General features: G+C 36.5%; 1 protein-coding gene across 3 annotated transcripts; it reads left to right on the top strand.

The window, feature by feature from the left end:
- Positions 1-230: 230 nt before the first annotated feature.
- On the top strand, positions 231-21942 carry LOC124382901 (MORC family CW-type zinc finger protein 3-like). 3 transcript variants are annotated; one of them, XM_046845235.1, is made up of 16 exons: positions 231-339; positions 1308-1380; positions 3875-4007; positions 4197-4420; positions 4814-4967; positions 5605-5752; positions 6139-6267; positions 6382-6507; positions 9916-10010; positions 10573-10677; positions 11028-11156; positions 11247-11318; positions 11496-11532; positions 12410-12498; positions 12585-12925; positions 13076-13488. In XM_046845235.1, the coding sequence occupies exons 1-16, from the start codon at positions 298-300 to the stop codon at positions 13108-13110; spliced, it is 1932 nt and encodes a 643-aa protein (XP_046701191.1). In that variant the 5' UTR covers positions 231-297; the 3' UTR covers positions 13111-13488. The 3 variants fall into 3 exon arrangements, with proteins under 3 accessions (XP_046701191.1, XP_046701192.1, XP_046701193.1); XM_046845236.1 differs by having other exon boundaries at positions 1271-1380; XM_046845237.1 differs by lacking the exons at positions 231-339; positions 1308-1380; positions 3875-4007; ... (9 more) ...; positions 11496-11532; positions 12410-12498 and adding exons at positions 16240-16418; positions 17293-17357; positions 17519-17586; ... (4 more) ...; positions 19002-19040; positions 19553-21942 and having other exon boundaries at positions 12787-12925; positions 13076-13296.
- Positions 21943-22372: the final 430 nt, after the last annotated feature.

Genomic DNA, 22372 nt, shown 5'->3' with positions numbered 1-22372 from the left:
CAACGTAGGCATACATCTGTTTGAAGGCTGCCATCTACTGTACAGAACTCTACACAAACTGGCAACTAACTCTGTATGCAAATTGTTAAAACAGCAAAACACAAAACTAACCAATCACGGAATTTATATTTTAGATACGTATATCCACTCTCTGTGAGGTAGAACAAGGGGTGGAGTTTCCTCAAAATCAGTATAAAAATCGATGTGTTTTCCTGTATTTCAAAACAGCAGAAAAATCCTCTGTCTTTCATTACAGTTCCTTGGAACAGTAACACTTTCTGAAAGAATTAAACAACGATGGCAGCAACAGAAATAAATAGAGCAATACCTATAAGCTCAGTAAGTACCAATGTGCAATAACTAAGATAGACTATAACCAGCTATCTCTTTGTATACTGTAGCATTAAATGTAGATAATAATCCATATAAAAGTATAGTCACATGTACTTTTTATGGCTAAGGATTGCAAATTCACTGCCTTCCTCATTTATTTGAAAAATTTATTTTAGAAAATCATATTAGTCTTTACTAGAAATGAGTTCATCTTATGAAGTACATTTGTTTTACAATTGTATTGAACAACTGCATTGTGAGTTCTCATAACATTTTTCTTGCATTTGTAAGAAAAACTTTCACTTTCATTTTTTTAGGCAGCCTGAACTGTATAAACAGTAGCTGTTTGGTGTGGTGGTCTGTAAGCAGAAGGGTTAGGGTTTAAAGTTTCTATAAACATATTTGAAAAGTAAGAATGCATCAAATAATTTAAAGAATTAAAAACAAACAAACAGAATCGTTTGATCAACTTCGCAGTTATGTGAGGTAATAAAAGAAAGCTAAAACTGGGATAATAATAAAATCATTAATTATTACAATAATAATAATAATAATAATAATAATCATAATAATAATAATAATAATAATAATAATAATAATAATAATAATAATAATAATGATAATTCCTCTTCTATGTACCTGAACACAGCTGAGAAACAGACTATTGGGGTAGTTGCAGATGATTGGATGATCTTTCTAGCTCATGCAAGGAAAGAAATGGTTTAATTGTTCTGAGCTAAGGCTGTTTTTAACACCTGTTTCTATGATGATGTTTTAAAATAATGTTTAGAAATTATTCAATATCCTGGAAAAGTCAGATTTTCATGATCATAAATAGCATTTGCATCCTACCCCCTTTCATCAGCTTTACCACAAAATGAGAGTGCGTGAGATGTTGTCAGCAGCTAATGTAACATTTATTCATCTTTTATAAAAGACTTATTCTTGGCTATCATATTGACTTCATCCTGAAGGTTTCTCCAAAATATCTACACGCAAACTCCACTAGCCACACCTGGCCCTTCAGCGCTATAGCAGAATTGATCGGTGAGTTAAATTCACTTAATTATTCTTTTCTTCTTCCCTTCTTCCAACTGATTATTGGACCATATTTTTTTAACAGTTTAAATCTTTTACATTCTGAACTATAGGCAGTATTTTCATATACGTCACACATCTACACACAGCACACCAGGAAGTGAGATTATGTGAAAAATGCTGTTTGTTGAAAGTACTAGAAAGTAGTAGAATTACTTTCAAAATCAACACCAACCTTTCTGACAGGAACACCACAAGTTGTAGGCAGGCAGACCATCCTTTACCCTCAGAACTCCAAGGTTGTGTCCTTAGTCCCCTTTATGACTGTGTGGCTGTATGACTTCCATCTCTACCATCATTGTCAAGTTTGCTAAATACACAGTTATGATGTTAAGATAATCGGCTGGGTCTGATCACTGATAATGAGATGAATAGTTTAAAAACCTGGAGGACTGTTGCCAAGAGAACAACCTCCTCCTGAACATCAAAAAGACAAAATAAAGATGATGGTGAACTTTAGCATGAAGCACCCTGGTCAGCTAAGGCTCTTGAGAGACTTTTAACTGCATTCTAAGGTGCTAAGGAAATCTGCACCACTTAGGGCAACTAGCCTAATTTGGTAGTATTCAATTTAATTCAGCTTTATCTACAACTCTGATTCCAAAAAAGTTGGGACACTGTACAAATTGTGAATAAAAAAGAAATGCAATAATTTACAAATCTCATAAACTTCTATTTCATTCACGATAGAATATAGATAACATATCAAATGTTGAAAGTGAGACATTTTGAAATGTCATGCCAAATATTGGCTCATTTTGAATTTCATGAGAGCTACATATTTCAAAAAAGTTGGGACAGGTAGCAATAAGATGCCGGAAAAGTTAAATGTACATATAAGGAACAGCTGGAGGACCAATTTGCAACTTATTAGGTCAATTAGCAATATGATTGGGTATAAAAAGAGCCTCTCAGAGTGGCAGTGTCTCTCAGAAGTCAAGATGGGCAGAGGATCACCAATTCCCCCAATGCTGTGGCAAAAAATAGTGAAGCAATATCAGAAATGAGTTTCTCAGAGAAAAATTGCAAAGAGATTGAAGTTATCATCATCTACAGTGCATAATATCATCCAAAGATTCAGAGAATCTAAACAAGCTCTACGCGTAAGGGTCAAGGTCGGCAAACCATACTGGATGCCCGTGATCTTCGGGCCCTTAGACGGCACTGCATCATATACAGGAATGCTACTGTAATTGAAATCACAAAATGGGCTCAGGAATATTTCCAGAAAACATTGTCGGTGAACACAATCCATCGTGCCATTTGCCATTGCCGGCTAAAATGCTACAGGTAAAAAAAGAAGCCATATATAAACATGATCCAGAAGCGCAGGCATTTTCTCTGGGCCAAGGCTCATTTTAAATGGACTGAGGCAAAGTGGAAAACTGTTCTGTGGTCAGACAAATCAAAATTTGAAGTTCTTTTGGGAAAACTATGACACCATGTCATCCGGACTAAAGAGATTAAGGACAACCCAAGTTGTTATCAGCGCTCAGTTTTGAAGCCTGCATCTCTGATGGTAAGGGGTTGCATGTGGCATGGGCAGCTTACACATCTGGAAAGGCACCATCAATGCTGAAAGGTATATCCACGTTCTAGAACAACATATGCTCCTATCCAGATGTCGTCTCTTTCAGGGAAGACCTTGCATTTTCCAACATGACAATGCCAGACCAAGGAGACATGTGTCCTCAGTCCCAAGACGATTGCAGACTGTTATAAAAAGAAGAAGGGATGCCACACAGTGGTAAACATGGCCTTGTCCCAACTTTTTTGAGACCTGTTGATGCCATCTAACTTAAAATTAACTTATTTTTCCCTTAAAATTATACATTTTCTCAGTTTAAACATTTGATATGTGATCTATGTTGTGTTCTGAATAAAATATTGTATACATTTAAAACTCCCTAAGATGGCATGAAGAATAGGAAGAAACCTTGAGAGAAACCAGACTTAAAAGGCAACCCATTCTCATCTGGGTGGCAACGAATGTCTATTTATTGCAGTTCATCGTTGTTTAATGATGGGTCCTTAAATGCAGAACTATTAATGCAAACTGCAATTATAAGCCATTGTAGCAGAATGTTGATATTAATTACAGTCCAAGTTCTTGATTTGCTCAGAAACTTCAAGGATCTTTGGGCTGTTCATGTGGAACCATTCTCAGCTCCAGTGGTCTCCAATTCAAGCAAACTCCATCCACAAGAGCATGTTTAATTCGACAGAGCGAGAGGAGAGAGAGAGAGAGAGAGAGAGAGAGAGAGAGAGAGAGAGAGAGAGGAGAAAGGACAGAGAAAGAAAAACAAGGATTATTAAGAATCTGTATCTTTACATATAATTTAAAGACACTGTACATTGCGATCAGGATGTAAGTTGCTACTCCAGCAAGAGTACTGATATATACTGTTTCTAATTTATTCTGTTATTTTCTTTTTTTTTTCAGACAATGCTTATGACCCAGATGTCAGTGCAAAAAATTTCTGGATTGATAATACAGTGATCAAAGACCAGGACTGCCTCATCTTCATGGATAATGGAAAAGGCATGGACTATGACAAGATGTTCAAAATGTTAAGGTTGGAGTGCTTTATAAAGTGTGTGTTATACTTAAGAAATCTTTAGTAGTTAGCAGTTAATTTTAACAATGCAAAGTGGATGCTAACTGTGTAAACAGTATACAGGTTTACTTTTTACAGAAAAGGTGCTTTCTCTCTCTCTCTCTCTCTCTCTCTCTCTCTCTCTCTCTCTCTCTTTCTCTCTCTCAGCTTTGGCTTCAGTGATAAGAAGGCAGTAAGAGGTCATGCTCCAGTGGGTCTTTATGGTAATGGATTTAAGTCGGGCTCCATGCGTTTGGGGAAAGATGCTATTGTGTTCTCAAGGAAAGCCAACACCATGTGTGTGGGTCTCCTGTCACAGACTTACCTTGAGAAAACAGGAGCACAGCATGTCATAGTGCCTATTGTCATGTTCACCAAAAACAAAGAAACTGATATCCTTTATGTGGAAAGATGGATGTACTGATTTCACATTAATGGCGGATATGAATAAATAATATATATCTATATTATTTTATTACCGGTGCACGCGATAAAATAAAATAATGTATACGGTATAATAAACAACATAACCACTTACACTGCCACATTTTTAAAGTTTATTCATTTTATATAATAAAATATGCAGTAACTATTTTGGATTATTCAGTTTATATAGAAAACAATGAGTGGTAATTATGTAGTAATTAATGTGAAGAATGTACTGAATATACAGGACCTGTCAGTGAATTCTGAGCTTAAAGGGATTCAAGTAGAAAACTATTTAAATGTGTCCTTAAAGTTTTAATGTACCTCTGTATCGTTTGCTCCTTAATTTTACTGTTTACTCAGTGCTGCACCAGAGCATGCAGACAGTCTTAATGATATCCTGAAATATTCTTTGTTTAACACCAAGGAAGAATTGCTTTCTGAGTTCAGTGTCATTGAAGGGTTGTGTGCTGGCTCAAGTGGAACCCGAATCATCATCTGGAACCTACACAGGTGAACATGCAGAAAGTTTGATTTGTTGTAATATACAAAAATAAACCATGAGTAGTAATTTTGTAGTAATTAATGTAAAGAATGTACTGAATATACAGGGCCTGTCAGTGGGATCTGAGCTTAAAGGGATTCAAGTAGAAAACTATTTAAATATGTCTGGAGAGTTAGAATTAGTCCCGTCCCTTTGAGAAACAACTCCTAATATAACTGGTTATGTGTAAAAAAAAAAAAAAAAAAAAAGGCTTCATTTATTATTTTTTATTATTTTGTTTCTCTCTTTGTTAAAATAAACCTACCATAAAAATTATAGACTGTTCATTTCTTCATAAGAGGGTAAACTTTCAAAATCAGCAGGGGATCAAATAATTATTTCCCCTTCTGTAGCTATACAGAGCCCTTCTAGAGCTCGGTTTAGATTAAAGATGTGATAGAACACTGGAATTACATTTTGCTCTAGAAAAGACATTTAATATAGTTAATATAGTACTATGCAATCATTTCAACAATGTTTTGAGTGTCACGTCACTTGAAATGTAATGCGGAACTCTTTTTAGACTGCTCAGATCATTATTAAGGGCTATTAACATTTATTCTATGATGTCTTCTTTGGTTTCCACCTAAAATTGTTCTGCTGCAGCACTCCTTCAGGAGAATTAGAACTTGACTTTATGACAGATGGTTATGACATCCGGATCCCTACTGATATGTGGAAGAGCACCACAGAGCCAAACAAGTCGCAGGAAGGAAGTGGCATGTCAGTGCCTAAGAATGAATATTCACTGCGGGTGAGAATTTACCAAGAAAATTGCTAGCAGGTACAACTGTCTAAATTAACCAAAGTGGAAAACTTTGGGTATACTGTGATCAGATAGAACTAGAGAGCTGAAACATCTGCTAACAACAGAACAATGCAGATCAAATAACATCACAGTTCAATGATAAATCAGAAATCAATAGCAGATATAATTAGTAGTGAACAATAAGAAATTGCAAAACTTGTGAAGCATAAATGTGATTTTAATAAAAAAATAAAAAAATGTACAGTTGTCTAAACAAAATTGAACTAAAGATTTACAGCAGCTCATCCTTAAATCAGCACATGTTTATTAACTCAAGATTCAAGAATAACAATGTACAATCAAGTCTGTTCATTATTTTTCTCCTGTTTCAGGCTTACTGTAGTATCCTGTACTTGAAGCCGAGAATGCAGATTATTCTCCAAGGTCAGAAGGTGGAAACTCTGTATATCCCAAAAACTCTAGCAAAGGTTACCCATGACTTATACAAACCTGCTTCTTTTGTATCCTTGTGCCAAATATTGGAGCACCAGAAAAATGGCCAATTAGGCATATGTAAGAGTTATATGTTTTTTATATGATTCAAAAATGCTATGATCCTTAAGCTGTTATTATAGAAGGGAGCAAAGGGAATACCAATTACATTTGGTTACAACACAAAAAGCAAAGAGCATTATGGACTGATGATGTACAACAAAAACCGCCTAATCAAAGCCTATGAGCGTGTTGCCTGTCAGCGCAAGGTGAGCATCATACAGTGTTTTTGGTATTTACTCTGTTATATTTCTTCGTTGATCTGCTCAGGGGTAAAGTATACTGAGGCAAACAAATTTAGTATTTGTAAGTACAGTGTAGGTAGGTAGGTAGGTAGGTAGGTAGTAATGTAGGTAGAGGATAAACAAAGAACTAGAAAGTAACACAAAAAGTAAATGTTTACTATCCTTAAAACAGACAAAACACTTTCTTTGATACCTCCACTCATCTCTTGACCATATTTAAAATTAGTTTGTACAGTTTCAAAGAATGCCCAAGGTAATATCCAAGGCAACATTCTCAAACTGCAACGTGTTCATTACCTGAATGGTAATAATATTTAACCCGGTTATCCTATTTAACCCTACTTAACTTCTTCCTTTTAATTACTTCCCAGTTTATAAAGAATCTATAGTATAATCTCTGAGTCAATGTGAGACCAGGAACACCCACAGTTTTGATAACTGTATTAAAAATAGGTTTCTCTTTATGACCCACATCCAGTTATTTTGTTGTTAACAACATGCCAACATGCATGTTTTGGAAGCTGCAAGCAAAGCGATCTGAACAGCTGAAATAGAGGTACTATATGATGATTTATTGGCTTTAGTGACATTGGCTATGTTTGCAAGAATTCAAAAGAAGATGCCAATCCTTTCTCTTGAAAGGGGCATACTATACCCAGGATGAGTTCCCCATCAGTATGGTGTATAGAGTTTAAGGCAACCTGGCTCAATCTTTCTACCAGATATGAGACACTCAGGTAGTGATGCAGTATATTTTGGTACAATTCTCTTTATATTATGTGAAAGATTAGGACTGTGATTTGGTTGACCAATTATTTGCAAATACCACAAGATAAAAAACATTTGTAGGTAATTGCAGCTAGCAGATAATTACCCTAATGTGCAAGTCAAGTCAAGGCGCTTTTATTGTCATTTCAACCATATATAGCTGACGCAGTACACAGTGAAATGAAACAACGTTCCTCCAGAACCCTGATGCTGCATAAAACAACATAAAACAACAATCACAGGAACAGAAAAACACAGGGCCAAGGACTGTAAGTGTCCTAGCCACATAAAGTGCATGTGTAAAACCTGGACAGAGAAAACCAACAGCCAAACAGTGAAAAAGACAACATAAGACAGTACAATACACAAAACACAAAATAGCTCCGCCAGTAAACCTGTCATAACGAGAAAAGTGAACAGTAGCAAAAATGTAAACAAAATATTGTGCAAAAGAGAAAATAGAAGCAGTCCAGGAAAATGTGCAAAAACAGGATGTAAACAGTTTATGGTAATGAAGTGATGTTATGTGAGTGGTACTGAATCAAGGGTGTGCGAAGTGAGTATGAGTGTGTGTTGAGTCCGGGTTGTAAAGATCAGTCACACAGTTGTGTGTGTGTGTGTATGAGTTCAGTCAGGGTGTGCGAAGTGAGTATGAGTGTGTGTTGAGTCCGGGTTGTAAAGATCAGTCACACAGTTGTGTGTGTGTGTGTGTGTGTGTATGAGTTCAGTTCAGTTCTTTGTTAAGAAGCCTGAGGCTTGAGGAAAAAACTGTTACACAGTCTGGATGTAACAGCCCGAGTGCTTCGGAACAGCTTCCCTGATGGTAGGAGAGTGAAGAGTGTGTGTGAGGGGTGTGTGGGGTTGTCCACAATGCTGTTGGCTTTGCGGATGCAGCGTGTGGTGTAAATGTCCATGATAGAGGGGAGAGAGACTCTGATGATCTTCTCAGCTGTCCTCACTATTCTCTGTAGGGTCTTGCGATCCGAGACGGTGCACTTCCCAAACCAGGCAGTGATGCAGCTGCTCAAGATGCTCTCAATGGTCCCTCTGTAGAACATGGTCAGGAAGGGGGAGGGAGATGGGCTTTCCTCAGCCTTCTCAGGAAGTAGAGACGCTGCTGGGCTTTTTTGGTGATGGAGCTGGTGTTGAGTGACCAGGTGAGGTTATCCGCCAAGTGAACAAGAAATTTGTTGCTCTTGACGATCTTCACTGAGGATCCATCGATGATCAGTGGAGAGTGGTCACTCTGTGTTCTCCTAAAGTCAACAACCATCTCTTTAGTTTTGTCAATGTTCAGAGACAGGTTGTTGGCTCCACACCAGGCTGTTAGCCGTTGCACCTCCTCTCTGTTTGCTGACTCGTTGTTCTTGCTGATGAGACCCACCACGGTCGTGTCATCGGCGAACTCGATGATGTGATTCGAGCTGTGCATTACAACACAGTCGTAAGTCAGTAGAGTGAACAGCAGTGGACTGAGCACACAGCCTTGAGGTGCCCCAGTGCTCAGTGTGGTGGTGCTGGAGATGATGTTTCCGATCCGGACTGACTGAGGTCTCCCAGTCAGGAAGTCCAGGATCCAGTTACAGAGAGAGGTGTTCAGGCCCAGTAGGCTCAGCCCCTTAAACAGTTGCTGAGGGATGATCGTGTTGAATGCTGAGCTGAAGTCTATAAACAGCGTCCGCACATAAGAGTCCTTGTTGTCTAGGTGGGTGAGGGCCAGATAAAGGGTCGTGAAGATGGCATCGTCCATGGAGCGGTTTGGACGATACGCGAACTGCATGGGGTCCAGTGTGGGTGGAAGCTGTGTCTTGATGTGCCTCATTACAAGCCTCTCGAAGCACTTTATCACAAAGGGTGTGAGCGTGACAGGACGATAGTTATTGAGGCAGAAGACAGTAGACTTCTTCAACACAGGAACGATGGTCGTCGTCTTTAGGCATGTGGGAACAATAGCGCTGCTCAGGGAGATGTTGAAGATGTTGGTAAAGACATCCGCTAGCTGTTGTGCACATTCCCTGAGCACTCTGCCAGTAATGTTGTCTGGTCCAGCAGACTTCTGTGGGTTAACTCTGCATTCCTCACTTCAGCTGTGGTTAGACAGAGCACCTGGTCACTGGGAGGAGGGGTGGTCTTCCTCACCGCCATGTTGTTTTGCACCTCGAAGTCATTCAGCGCATCTGGGAGGGAGGCGTCACGGTCACAAGCAGGTGATGTTGTCTTGTAGTTCGTGATCGCCTGGATGCCCTGCCACATGCGCCGGGTGTCTCTGCTGTCCTGGAAGTGGCCGTGAATTCTCTTGGTGTGTGCGCGCTTCGCCTCTGTAAAACTATTTATACAGGTTTTTGTTCCTTTAATAGAATACGTGATCAGATTTAGTTCAGGATCAATTTTATAAATAGAAAAAAAGGATATTTTATTTGTGATGTTTAGGAGTGGTTAAGACATTGGCCATAAGTTCAAATCCTAGCATCACTAAGCTGCCACTGCTGGACCCTTGAGCAAGGCCCATAATCCTCAACTGCTCCGTTGTAAATCGCTCTGAATAAGGGCATGCCAAATGTCGTAAATGTAAATGTTTGCAGTGTTTATTATGTTTTGTTACAGGCCAACATGGGAGTGGGAGTTATTGGGGTTTTGGAGTGTAACCACCTCACGCCAATTCACAATAAGCAGGACTTTGATCAATCTGTGGAGTACCGGTATGTTTGAGTATCAACTCCAGATGATCCATGACTTTTAGAAGTTAATAATTATCTACATCACTGCTTACCTACAGTATACAGTAAGAGACTATTATCTCTTTTATCGTAAGTTTCGATTGATTCAGCTTCACAAAGAACGATTGAGGAAATCATTCCTACCCTATGCAATTGCCCAGTACAATGACTCACCTCTCGCACCTCTAATAGAATTGCAACTAATAAACTGTACATATCCCATTATTCACTGTCACTTTACACACTTACACATACACTGACAATTAGTGCATTTCACTAGTTTTTTCTTACTTTTTGGATTGCCTGTTGCACTCTATTTTTTTTTTATGTAGCATCATCTGTCAATATTGTATTCATTTATTTAAGCTAAAATTGTTTACTTACATACCCCCACCAACCCGACTATTTGTGTAACCTGCTGCTGCTGTACCACAATGATTTTCCTCACGGGATCAAATAAGTATATCTAAGACCACTGTTATTTCAGAGTTTTTTACAACATTGACATTTTTAATGATTTAATGATTTTTGTTTATCTGTGCAGGAGAACCATAATGAGTGTAGGTACCAAGCTTCAGGACTATTTCAAAGAAGTTAATTACAGACATAAGGTTAACCCAAACTGCACTGACTCTTTTGAGGATACTGTGTAAGTTTAAAGTCTCTCTCTCTCTCTCTCTCTCTCTCTCTCTCTCTCTCTTTTTCTTACATATTTGTACACAAACACAGAATAATACAAAAATATTAATACATATATTAATAGCAATCCTAGACATATTCTGAAAATTGTCATACCAGCAAGAATGGCAGTCAGATTTTAAATACATTAATAATAATGTTCAATATAATTTTGTTAATGTCTAAAGTTTCTAGTTTGCATTTACTACAGAAACAGCAACACTGCGTGCACACTGACACATATTCTGTGTAAAAGGCAACAATAATTAACACAAAGGAATATTTACATAAACATTAACACTTGATTGCGTGAACTTGAAGGAAACGACCAGATCAAAACTGGGTTCAGTGTGATGATTGTATGAAGTGGCGAAAACTTCCAGATGGTATTGTACCTGAAATGCTTCCTGAAAAATGGTTCTGCCACATGAATTCTGACCCTCAATTTAGGTATGTGTGTACTGTACTTTTTTCTTTTACTGTGTGTGTGTGTGTGTGTGTGTGTGTGTGTCTCTACTCATGTAAGTCCTTGATTCTCAGGAGTTGTGAAGTTGAAGAAGAGCCTGATGATTCTGATGAACCAGCCAGATTCCAGAAAACATACAAACAGGAGTGAGGAATACATTTTGTTTTTTTGCAATAAACATATTTTTTAACACACATCAGGTTTTATAGAATCCTGTTTTCTACAGCATGTTGAAGGTGTGTTTAAGCAATTCATATACGTTTCCAAAAGCATAAATGTTTCTGGAACTAATAGTATAATATTTTGTATGTGTTTTGAAACAGAGAGCAAATGCAGAAGTTGCAGCAGAACAGACAGCAGGTGAAGTCATGCTGTTTTATTGGGGCAGTGTATTTTTATGCCCTCTGTCCAGATTGAGATAAAGACACTGTTCACGACTGTAAACATTCATTTTGTAGATATTCCACCAGGGTTTGTGTCATAAATCATCTGTAGAAGAAAAACAGTGTATTTTGGCATTTTTAATTTTTTATGGGATTCCATCATTTCAAAACTATCTGAAACTAAAACATTGACAATTTCAGCATACATTATATAGAAGTAATTGTGTTTATTGCTGTGTATTTCTTTTATAAGAGAAGCCTAGGGATTTCCTTTTATCATGAAATCATTTCTCGTTATTCAGTTTTTGACTTTGTAATGAACTTGGTGGTAATGTACCTAGGACTGTAGATTTGAACAAATATGATGTTGCTATATATATATATATATATATATATATATATATATATATATATATATATATATATATATATATTCCCAAATTCGCTGGACTGTGGGAAAATTTGCAAATACAGTTAAACATTTAACAGGACAAGTTGTATTTCTAGAAAGTGGCATGTAAGAAAATTATGACACAGAATTATATGTAGTAAAAAACTAATGGATCAAAATGAATAGCTTCAAGTAAAAGCTACACCACCTTAGGATACACTCCACATTATTAGTACTACTCTCCATAACCATACACTACAAAGAATAAATCAACCTGCAATCAAATATGACTAGCACAGCAACCAATGAAGAAGGGAAAAGTATTTAGAATTTTTTTTTTTTTTTTTTTGCTTGTGGCATATTCGAATAGAAGCAAGTAAATTAATATTTTTCATTACCACATTCGGCTACAATAGTTTATGATCTGTCTTTATGTTCACAAAACACTTTTTTTCTCTTACAGCCGAGCTCTTCTACATTCAGTCCTGTCCAAACATTGCCAAATCCTTCATTTGCTATTCAGGACACTTATCTTTCCAGAACTCCTAAAAGGTACTGTAATCAGAAATTTGGTCTCAAGTTTTTTGCAATAACATGGCATTAAGGGCATAAATGCCTTAATTTCACCTTTATTTCAGGAAGAAGAAAGCCGAGGACCTGGGTCCAGAGAACTCAAAGGAGAAGAAAGCTAGAATAAGAGATTTCGATGATATGCCAGATTTATCAACTTGTTTACCTGCTATGTTTAACCATGATACTGATGCTAATAAAGTAGACTGTAAAGACATTAAAGCATCACTGAAATATGATGATGATGATGTGATTGACAAGGACTTGTTGAAGAAGGAGAAGATCAGTCAAACCACACAAAGCAGTTCTGATTACCAGCAGAACTACAAAGGTCTGCACCTGCAGATCATGGAGGCAATGAGGCACCTCCAGGATAAGCTGATAGAGCTAAAAAAAGATAAAGCAAGAGGTGGGTGTAAAGATTTTGTGTTGTGTCAAGGTTGAAGTAATAATGTAGAAATATTAGAGAATCAAGTAATTCTAACTTAAATACATCAAATGCAGCATTTATAAGTTTTATGTTATTTTACTCTAAATCTTATTTTGTCCTTTTTCCAAGGGAGTGGACACGAAGATGGACAAGTTGGAATATGAACAGTGGAAAAACTGCTGTGATAGCCTGCAGAACGATTTAGAGGAAATTAAGACTGAAAATGTGGAGGTAAGTATCCAAGATTGTGCAGCACTTTCAACAGAAGCTTCAGTCAAAGGAGAAGTCTCGCAGACATGGAAGGACGAGTCACAGGACGAGAAAGGACAGACTGATAAAATCCAGTCACTGTAAGAGCTTTGTTTTTAGAATCTATTTTAACATTTTACACAATGATATTATTATGTTTTATACATATATATATACATGTGTCGAGGACACTTACTAGTCTTTAGCCTGTGTTTTCTATGGAATTGTTGTTTAATGTTGGTTTATGAAGCATCACTGGAGGAATGTTGTCTTATTTTACTGTGTACTGCGTTAGCTATATATATATATATAGCTATATATATCCACTGTATATATATATATATATATATATCCACTGTATATATATATACATACAGTGGAACCCGGTTATGTCGATGTCCTAGGGGGTCACCAAAAAGCATCGAGGTAACCGATGATCGAGATAAACGAAAATCAAAATGGCGGCAATATATTAACATGCTTGAAATTTCTTTATGTACATGATGTGCGTTAATAAATGAGAATGTACATGCACGTGTTTTTGAAGGGTTTTTTACACAACAGCGTTGCCGTGATTTGTTTGATGAAGGCATGCTATAAAAATACATACAGTACATGTTTATCTGTCAGGAATCCACCTGAAAAATGTCGACATAACCGATAAAAATGCTTAGAAAAAGCGAGAATTTGGCGGTTCCTCTTCAAAAACGTCGACTTAATAGGGTTGTTGAGGTAAAACCGAGGTGAGGTAGAGATAAGCGGGTTCCACTGTGTATATATATATATATATACACAGTGGAACCCGTTATCTCGCCTCGGTTAACTCGACAACCCTATTAAGTCGACGTTTTGAAGTGGAACCGCCAAATTCTTGCTTTTCTAAGCATTTTTATCGGTTATGTCGACTTTTTATGTCGCCGAACCCTAATATCTCGAACACAAGGGGAAAAATTAAAAATTTTAACGTCAGTTAAAAACCTTACAGATACTACAGGTGTTTGTATTGTATACTGGTGAATCTCTGCTGTTAGTTAGTGCACATATGCCTTTTGTTGTTAAATGTTATGCGATGAACGGAGGTGAAAGCCGCGATTGGTGGCGCGGAACGTGGGATGAGCAAAAGCATAGAATGAACACCGGCAGGATCGGGGGAATCCACGATGCGCTTTGGGAAGAAAAGAGCAGCCGTTGAGAGAGTGCCGGTGGGAAGACACGTACCGGGATACGCATGCGCGATAACAACGACCGCCGTGAACCAACATTTACCAACAATAACGGACAGTGAGAGTGTGGAAGTTTAAATAGGAGCTGGTGATGATGATAAACGAGCACCATATTTGCACCATATATATACAGTGTATATATATATATATATATATATATATATATATATATATATATATATATATATATACATACAGTGGAACCCGGTTATCTCGCCCTCGGTTACCTCGACAACCCTATTAAGTCGACATTTTTGAAGTGGAACCGCCAAATTCTCACTTTTTCTAAGCAATTTTTATCAGTTATGTCGAAGGGGGGAAAATTTTTTCCATTTAACGTCGGTTATCTCGGTGCAGCCGCAGAAGAACTCGCGGAAGTGGCGGAAAAATCAAGTCTTACAGCTGCTACAGGTGTTGTATTGTATACTGGTGAATCTCTGCTGTTAGTTAGTGCACATATGCCTTTTGTTGTTAAATGTTATGCGATGAACGGGAGGCGAAAGCTGCGCTGGGTAGGAGGAACCCCGGCAGGATCGGGGGGGAATCCGTGATGCGCTTTGGGGAAAAAAAGAGCAGCTGTTGAGAGAGTGCCGGTGGGAAGGCACGTACCGGGATACGCATGCACGATAACAACGACCGCCGTGAACCAACATATACCTTTTGTTGTTAAATGTTATGCGATGAACGGGAGGCGAAAGTAGAAGCGCGGCGCTGAACAGCGCCGCTGATAATGATAAACGAGCACCATATGTGCGCGATTAAAGCCGAGAGCTTCAGAGAAAGCGCCCGAAAATACATACAGTACATGTTTATCGCCCTTCGGCGTGGCAGGTGGATTCCTGACAGATAAACATGTACTGTATGTATTTTTATAGCATGCCTTCATCAAACAAATCGCAGCAACGCTGTTGTGTAAAAAAACCCTTCAAAAACACGTGCATGCACATTCATTTATTAACGCACATCATGTACATAAAGAAATTTCAAGCACGTTAATATATTGCCGCCATTTTGATTTTCGTTTATCTCGATCATCGGTTACCTCGATGCTTTTTGGCGACCCCCTACGACATCGACATAACCGGGTTCCACTGTAAATATTTATATACACAACAGCGTTGCCGCGATTTGTTTGATGAAGGCATGCTATATAAATACATACAGTACATGTTTACAGTGATACACACACACATATCAGCAAGGCGTTTCTGAAAGATACTTGTATACTTGAAAAACTGGACACTTGAAATTTGGAATTTGAAGAATCAAGAGAGGTCAAGGGAAAAAAAAGGCCTGGAAAACCAAGAAAACATTAAAATTATATACGTTTCTCAGAGTTTATTTTCTTAGAGCAAGGACTGGGCTCATCATCTGGCAGCCAAGTGGACCCTTCTACAATCTGAAAAATGTTGAGCATGAATGGCCTTTGTGGAAGGGTATCAGTAAAGAAACCCCTTTTAGCAGGGGATGAACAGGGTGAAAAGGTTAAGAAATGCTAAAGATCACAAAGATCAGATTGAATAGAGAAAAGTGTATTATGGAATGACAAATCCAAGTTTGAAAAATTTGGGTCAATAATATATAAGAAGAAGATTTGGAGAAAGATGGAAGAATAAGTGAAACATGGTGGAGGGGCTGCCAGTGGTTTATGCAATATTTGACACATTGATGGGATCATAAATGCTGAACAATACAGACAGGTTTTAATACATAATTCTATTCTTTCTGAAAGTGCCTGATTGGCAATTGCTTTATATTTCAGGATGATAAAGATCCCAAGCAGTATACTGTATGAGCAAAAGGGATTTCTTTTCTTTTCAGCCCTGAGTTAAGAGAACTCAGACAAAACCTGACACGGCTCCTGCGTTCCCATGTCCCTACACTTGAGCTTGAGCAGGTCATCAATAAGGTTTTTGCTCAGGTTTTGGATGCCATCACCCCTAAAGTGGCATCATTGTTGACCAAGGAAACAAAATTACCAGATGCAGATTTATTCTTAGGTTGGTTAATTAAATTAAAGTTCTTAATTTATTCTATTATACTTTTTAAAAAGGTTTTAAAAATGTTATCGGTTCAGGTGCATTTAAGTGCAAAATGTCTGTTTATACTATTAATGTTTCATAACACAATGATCTTGCAAATTTGAGAAATGTGGTATTTATAAACATTTCTCTATCTTTTTTTATAGCAAAAAACAATTTACATAGTAGAAAATTATATTAGAATGTAAAATTATTCATTTTTGGGGGCTTTATAAAGATTTTATTTAAGTCCAAATTGGCTGCCTGAAGGCACACTTTGTAGAAGATGTGCAAAATGTTTGTAATTGCATTGTACAATTTTTATTCTTTTTTATTTTCAGCTCTCCCTTATAGCATAAAAGCTATTGACAAAAGAGGGTGGCTAGCACCTTTATACACTTCTCTTTTTTTTAACCTTTATAAACGTCTGCTCATATGTCATTGTAAAACCATGTAACAGACTTAAAGTACAACTCTATCTGACCTCTTCTAAAAGCTAAGATAACATGATTGGCTAGTGTTGCTTTGCCTGACAGTGGGAGTAATTTAGCTATCATTCCCACCCATAAAACATGGTCAAATTTGCTGCTTTGTGTCCTGACTATTTCTTTTCATAGGGGTTTGGCAAATTCGACCTTTTCGAGCTCCTGGTATTGAAGTGTCAGTTGACTCTGGGTCTTCCTAACAATAGCAGAGCTGCCACATGTCCTTGAAATATGAAAAAATTAAACATAGAGAAGCTAATGCATCTAGTGGCATGTTTTAAAAATGATAATACAGAGTGAGACCCAAACTTACAATTACTTATGTATATTTGTGTTTTTGTTTGTGTTTTGCTTTTCTGTCCATATAGAATATAAGGAATATAAAGAAGAAGACAATCAGTCAATACCACCAGAGTACCTTCACACCAGACATGTAAGAATTGTTAGTGATGACACTAAGAAGACAGACTCTGTGTTTAGACTCAGTAGTATCAGAATTGACTTTGATATAAAATAAAAGCTGAAATACATATCAACAATATTCTTGTAAATATGTATAATATAAAAGCTGCTTTGTATTCTTCTGTTCACCAGACCTCAGCAATCACAGATATATTTGTTCCTGAATTAATTAACCACACTGCCAACAGTGGTGAATACAGGTGCTTATTAAATGTTTTTCCTTCACAAAAATGTAGTTTTCCAAGCCAGATTTATGTTTACATTGTCCTTTGTGTCTTTTGCTCTGCAGGTTTCTATGTTCTCATGCTGGCCAGTTTCACTGTAAATTGACCAAAATTGTCTTTGAGATGAAAGGGAAAGGGGAAGTGTTGTACACAGTAGAGTCCTGGGATAACAGTCAGCTGCAGGGCATGGGCCAATTCCAGCCTGCCGGACCCCTGTACAACATTAAATGCTCTGAAGATTCAGTTCATTATATGCATTTCCCACACTGCGAGATATATGATGGTAAGATCATTTTGGGTTGACATGTTATGATTAAATGTTATGTTATTGCCAATAAACCAAAACATGACCATTAATATCCCTAAAATACTATTGGTCAAAAACCACACTTTATAAGACCGCTCCAGGAGACCTGTGGAATCTGCAACAAGAAACATGATTTTAGCTTTTAAGTCCTGTAAGGAGCTGCTGCTGATGTCTGCTGGATTTCAACTGTTTGTTCTCACCTCCTTGTGACATTACATATTTAGGTACAAATCTGATTGATCTGGCAGTGGCACATTTCAGTGAGGGGAATGTGGAGATTATTCAGCCCCTGAAAATAACCAACACACATGTGATCTTTGAAGTCCATGGTCTCTCCATCTTTGGCCTGTTAAAAAAGATCTTCTGGGATACACCTATCAGTGCCCAAGTTCTACTTTTCTACAAAGAAATGATTGGAATACAAAGGAGGAAAAAATTGCACATTCACCTGCTGCCGGGAAATGTGGCAGTCGAAGAGGTAATTTTATAAAATCAACTCAATTAGATTATACGTTGTTTTATTAAGGTAAAATTTTAGAATTCACTAAATATTTTTCTTAAATATTCTTTACTCGACTATGAAGGTGCAGAAACGGCATCAGAGCAGCACTTACATTCCATGCAGCTCCACATGTCAGCTAATACCTGGTAAAAAATACAGACCACTCTGTGAGCCTTATGCATCCCAGCCGAAGGTACTGGAAAATACACCTTAATTTGTGGTGAAATAAGATTTCTTGAGATGTTGAATAGTGCATCAAGCTATCTTTTTCTTAGGCTGAGACATTTGGCTATGACTACGGTCCCAACTATCATCCAACTTTCGAGGTGATCTTTAATACAGAGGTTGAAGACCTTGCATTAGGTCTTTTGGATGAAATTGGCCTAGAAGTGTGGGAGCCTCGTCAGGTCTTACTTACAGGTAGCCAAAGAATAATTGTTATTATTTTAAGACAGGAAAAATGGTCTTAATTTATAAGGTCTGGGATGCTCATATACACATAGCTGACTTTACTATACTATTATGTAAGATCACATTATAGAATTGTAGTACTGAATCTGTATTTCTGCCTTATTACCTCAGATGAGATGAGAGAAGGAGCCCAAGATCAAATAGATAATGGTAAGAATTTAATTTTTCTAATTTCCTGTACACGAGGGCATCCTGCATAGTTGCCAAATAAATGAATACTACTGAGGCATGCCATTGGTATAAGAGAACATTCTATAAAATAATATTTCTTTTACTTTTAGACATCATTTACAGCTAGATGGGAGTTGAATGAGAGCACATGAACTAACAGTTCAATTATTGCCCTTGTTCTTGGAATTACATTATGTATCAGATATTTTGAAGTGTACAAATATTTTTCTGAACTCCTTAAATATTATATATATATATATATATATATATATATATATATATATATATATATATATATATATATATATATATATATAAATCTAATTTATTATGCTGGCACTTAATGTAATGAAACTTAATGTTTAAATTCTTTTGATTTTTTTAAAATGAATGTGCTTATGATGAATTCTGTTGAAACAGTCATGCAAATTGTTTTGTTGAATAAAGTCCAGTGTAAATTGTTTAATGTTTAATGTTTATCTTTGTTTTAGATGTAAAATTTGTAGATCTTCACAGAGACATGCTCATACAGAGAGTTTCATCGGTAAATGAAATAGCAGACAATCTGCTAACCAAGAGAATGATCAGCAATGAAACATACAGTGATATCGGAAATGCAACAACCTCGCAGGAGAAAATGAGGATATTGTACAGATCTCTCAACTCAGGAGGAAGAGCTGTGAAAGCTGAATTCTATAAAGTCCTTATGGAGAAGGAACCTTACTTGGTGGATGACCTACTGCCTACATCAACTGATGCATAGATGATTTTTATACACTATGAGATTTATATATAAATATCTAAACTTTTAAGTACATGTCAAAAAGTTTGGACACACCTTCACTTCAAACACCTACTTCAGTGGTTTTCCTTATTATTTTCAACATTGTACATTAATACTAAAGACATCAAAACTATGAACAAACACATGGAATTATTTAGAAAACAAAAAGTAAAAAACAAAAACAAAATATGTTTTGTATTTAGACTGTACAAAGTAGCTACATTTAGTTTTGATTTAGTTTGACAGTTTGACACCCTCATGACATTTTCTAATCAGATTCATGAGGGAGTCACCTGGAATGTTTTTTCAGTTTACAGTTGTGCCTTTTCAAGAGTTAATTTGTGACATTTCCTACCTTCAAATGCTCATTTATGTAAATGATTCTCAGAGTTTGAAAGTTCAATCCAATTCAATCCATTAGATTTGTATAAAGTTGTATAAAATAATGTATATGTTTACTGCATATAGGTTTGTTTCTTATTATTGTAAGTTTATCCCTAATGAGCAAGCCAGTAGCAACTGTGGCAAGGATAAATGGCATGAGGAAGAAAGGAACCAGGTTATTTAACATGTTTTTCTTAACTATAAAATTCTGTACATGATCTTTCATAGTTTGGATGTCTTCAGTATTAATGTTCAATGTTGAAATTGATAAAAAATAAAGAACAAACACTGAAAGAGAAGATGTGGCAAAAGGTGTATTTACTGATGTTTTTCACAATAAAAAAGACCAGTGTAACCACTGAAAGTTTCCTGGTTGGAACAGTTTCCTTGCATTAGCCTGGAGGTGTGTACAAAGATCCTTGTACACACCTCCATTCCTGCATTTTCTGTTTCCTAGCATGTTTTTTTCTTGTCTATAAGGGTAAATGTGAAGGTTTTAATACTGTATGTATAATTTAATATACGCTCATATAGAATATGAATATGGAATATTGAATATAGAAAATGACAATAGATTTCAGAATTTATTTTCATTTTTTTTTTCAAACGCAGTTCTCATTTATGACATTTGCCATTAGTGTGTCATTTAACTCAAATTAATGTTTTAATGTTTTAATTTTGCAATTTGCATTTTACAATTTGCTTTATTGTAAAAAATTTATTATTTTACAATACAAGTCAATTTGCTTAGTCTTTATTTAGAGCTAATAATTAAATATGGTTTTGAAGTGTACTTAAGATGTGTATATTCTACTTTGCAGGTTCTTTTTTATGTTTTACTAATTTGTCTGTATTTAGCTTAACTAGTGCAACATATGAATTACTGTATTAGTGAAAACTAAAATAAATAAGCTTTGAGGGTTTTTTACATACATTTTGAAATGTTCAAAATTAAAATTTTGTTATTTTCCAAATACTAGTTTCAAATTTATTATTGAATTACAACAAAAAAAGAGCTTTTTTGTTACATTTTTGGTGTTTGAGACATGATTATACTGCTTTCTCAATAAAAAAAAAAAAGACCAGTGTAACCATGTAAGTGTAAGTTTCATTGTTTGGAACAGTTTCCTTGCTTTGGCCTGGAGGGGTGAACACAGATCATCACTGCATGTTCTGTTTCTCTCAACCTCAGCATGTTTTGTCTTGTCTATCAGGATGAATGTGAAGATGGCACTATGCATAATTTAATATGTGCATAATTTAATATATTTAATATATATTAACATTTGCATCATTTGCCATTTGTTAGTTTGTATAAAATTATGCCTGTCATAATACACCGATCAGATATAACATTTTGACCATCTGCCTAATATTGTGTTGGTCCCCCTTTTGCTCCCACAGCAGTCTTAACCTGTCGAGCATTAACAGCATTAACTTATACAGCAATTTGAGCTACAGGAGCTCATCTGTTGGATCAGTCCAAACAGGGCCAGCCCTCACTCCCTACGTTCATCAATGAGCCTTGGCCGCCCATGACCCTGCCTCCGGTTCACCACTGTTCCTTCCTTGGACAACTTATAAATTGACTTGTGAACAAATGTTCCACCCAATAACAGTGTAATGATAAAGAGATAATCGGTGTTATTCACTCACCGGTTATAATGTTATGCCTGGTCGGTGTATAAACAGCCACTGATCATTTATGTGTCAAACTGTTGTTTTCTGTGTCCTTTGTAAATCATTTAATTTGTTTAATTATAAGATTAATATATACATTTTAATTTTAATGTGTTTCTGTCCCTGCTATTTAAAGATTTTTTAATATTCATAATATAGCATTTAGGTGTTCTGTTATTTTGCTGAATATGAAAATGTTATGTAATGTTGTATTGTGTTAAATTGTCATGTAAAATAATATAGTGTTATAGTTAACTGTGAGCTTAATTATAACACTATATTATTTTACATGACAATTTAACCCAATACAACATTACATAACATTTTCATATTCAGCAAAATGTTGAACACCTAAATGCTATAGTTAAGTTCACAGTTAGGTCCCCTGGTGGTCTAGTGGTTAGGATGCGGCGCTCTCACCGCTGCGGCCTGGGTTCGATCCCCGGTCAGGGAACCAACCCCA

Source organism: Silurus meridionalis, chromosome 3 (assembly GCF_014805685.1).
Source record: "Silurus meridionalis isolate SWU-2019-XX chromosome 3, ASM1480568v1, whole genome shotgun sequence".
NCBI lineage: Eukaryota > Metazoa > Chordata > Actinopteri > Siluriformes > Siluridae > Silurus > Silurus meridionalis.
Note: the sequence above shows the minus strand (reverse complement) of the source record. Positions and strands in the feature narration are given on the sequence as shown.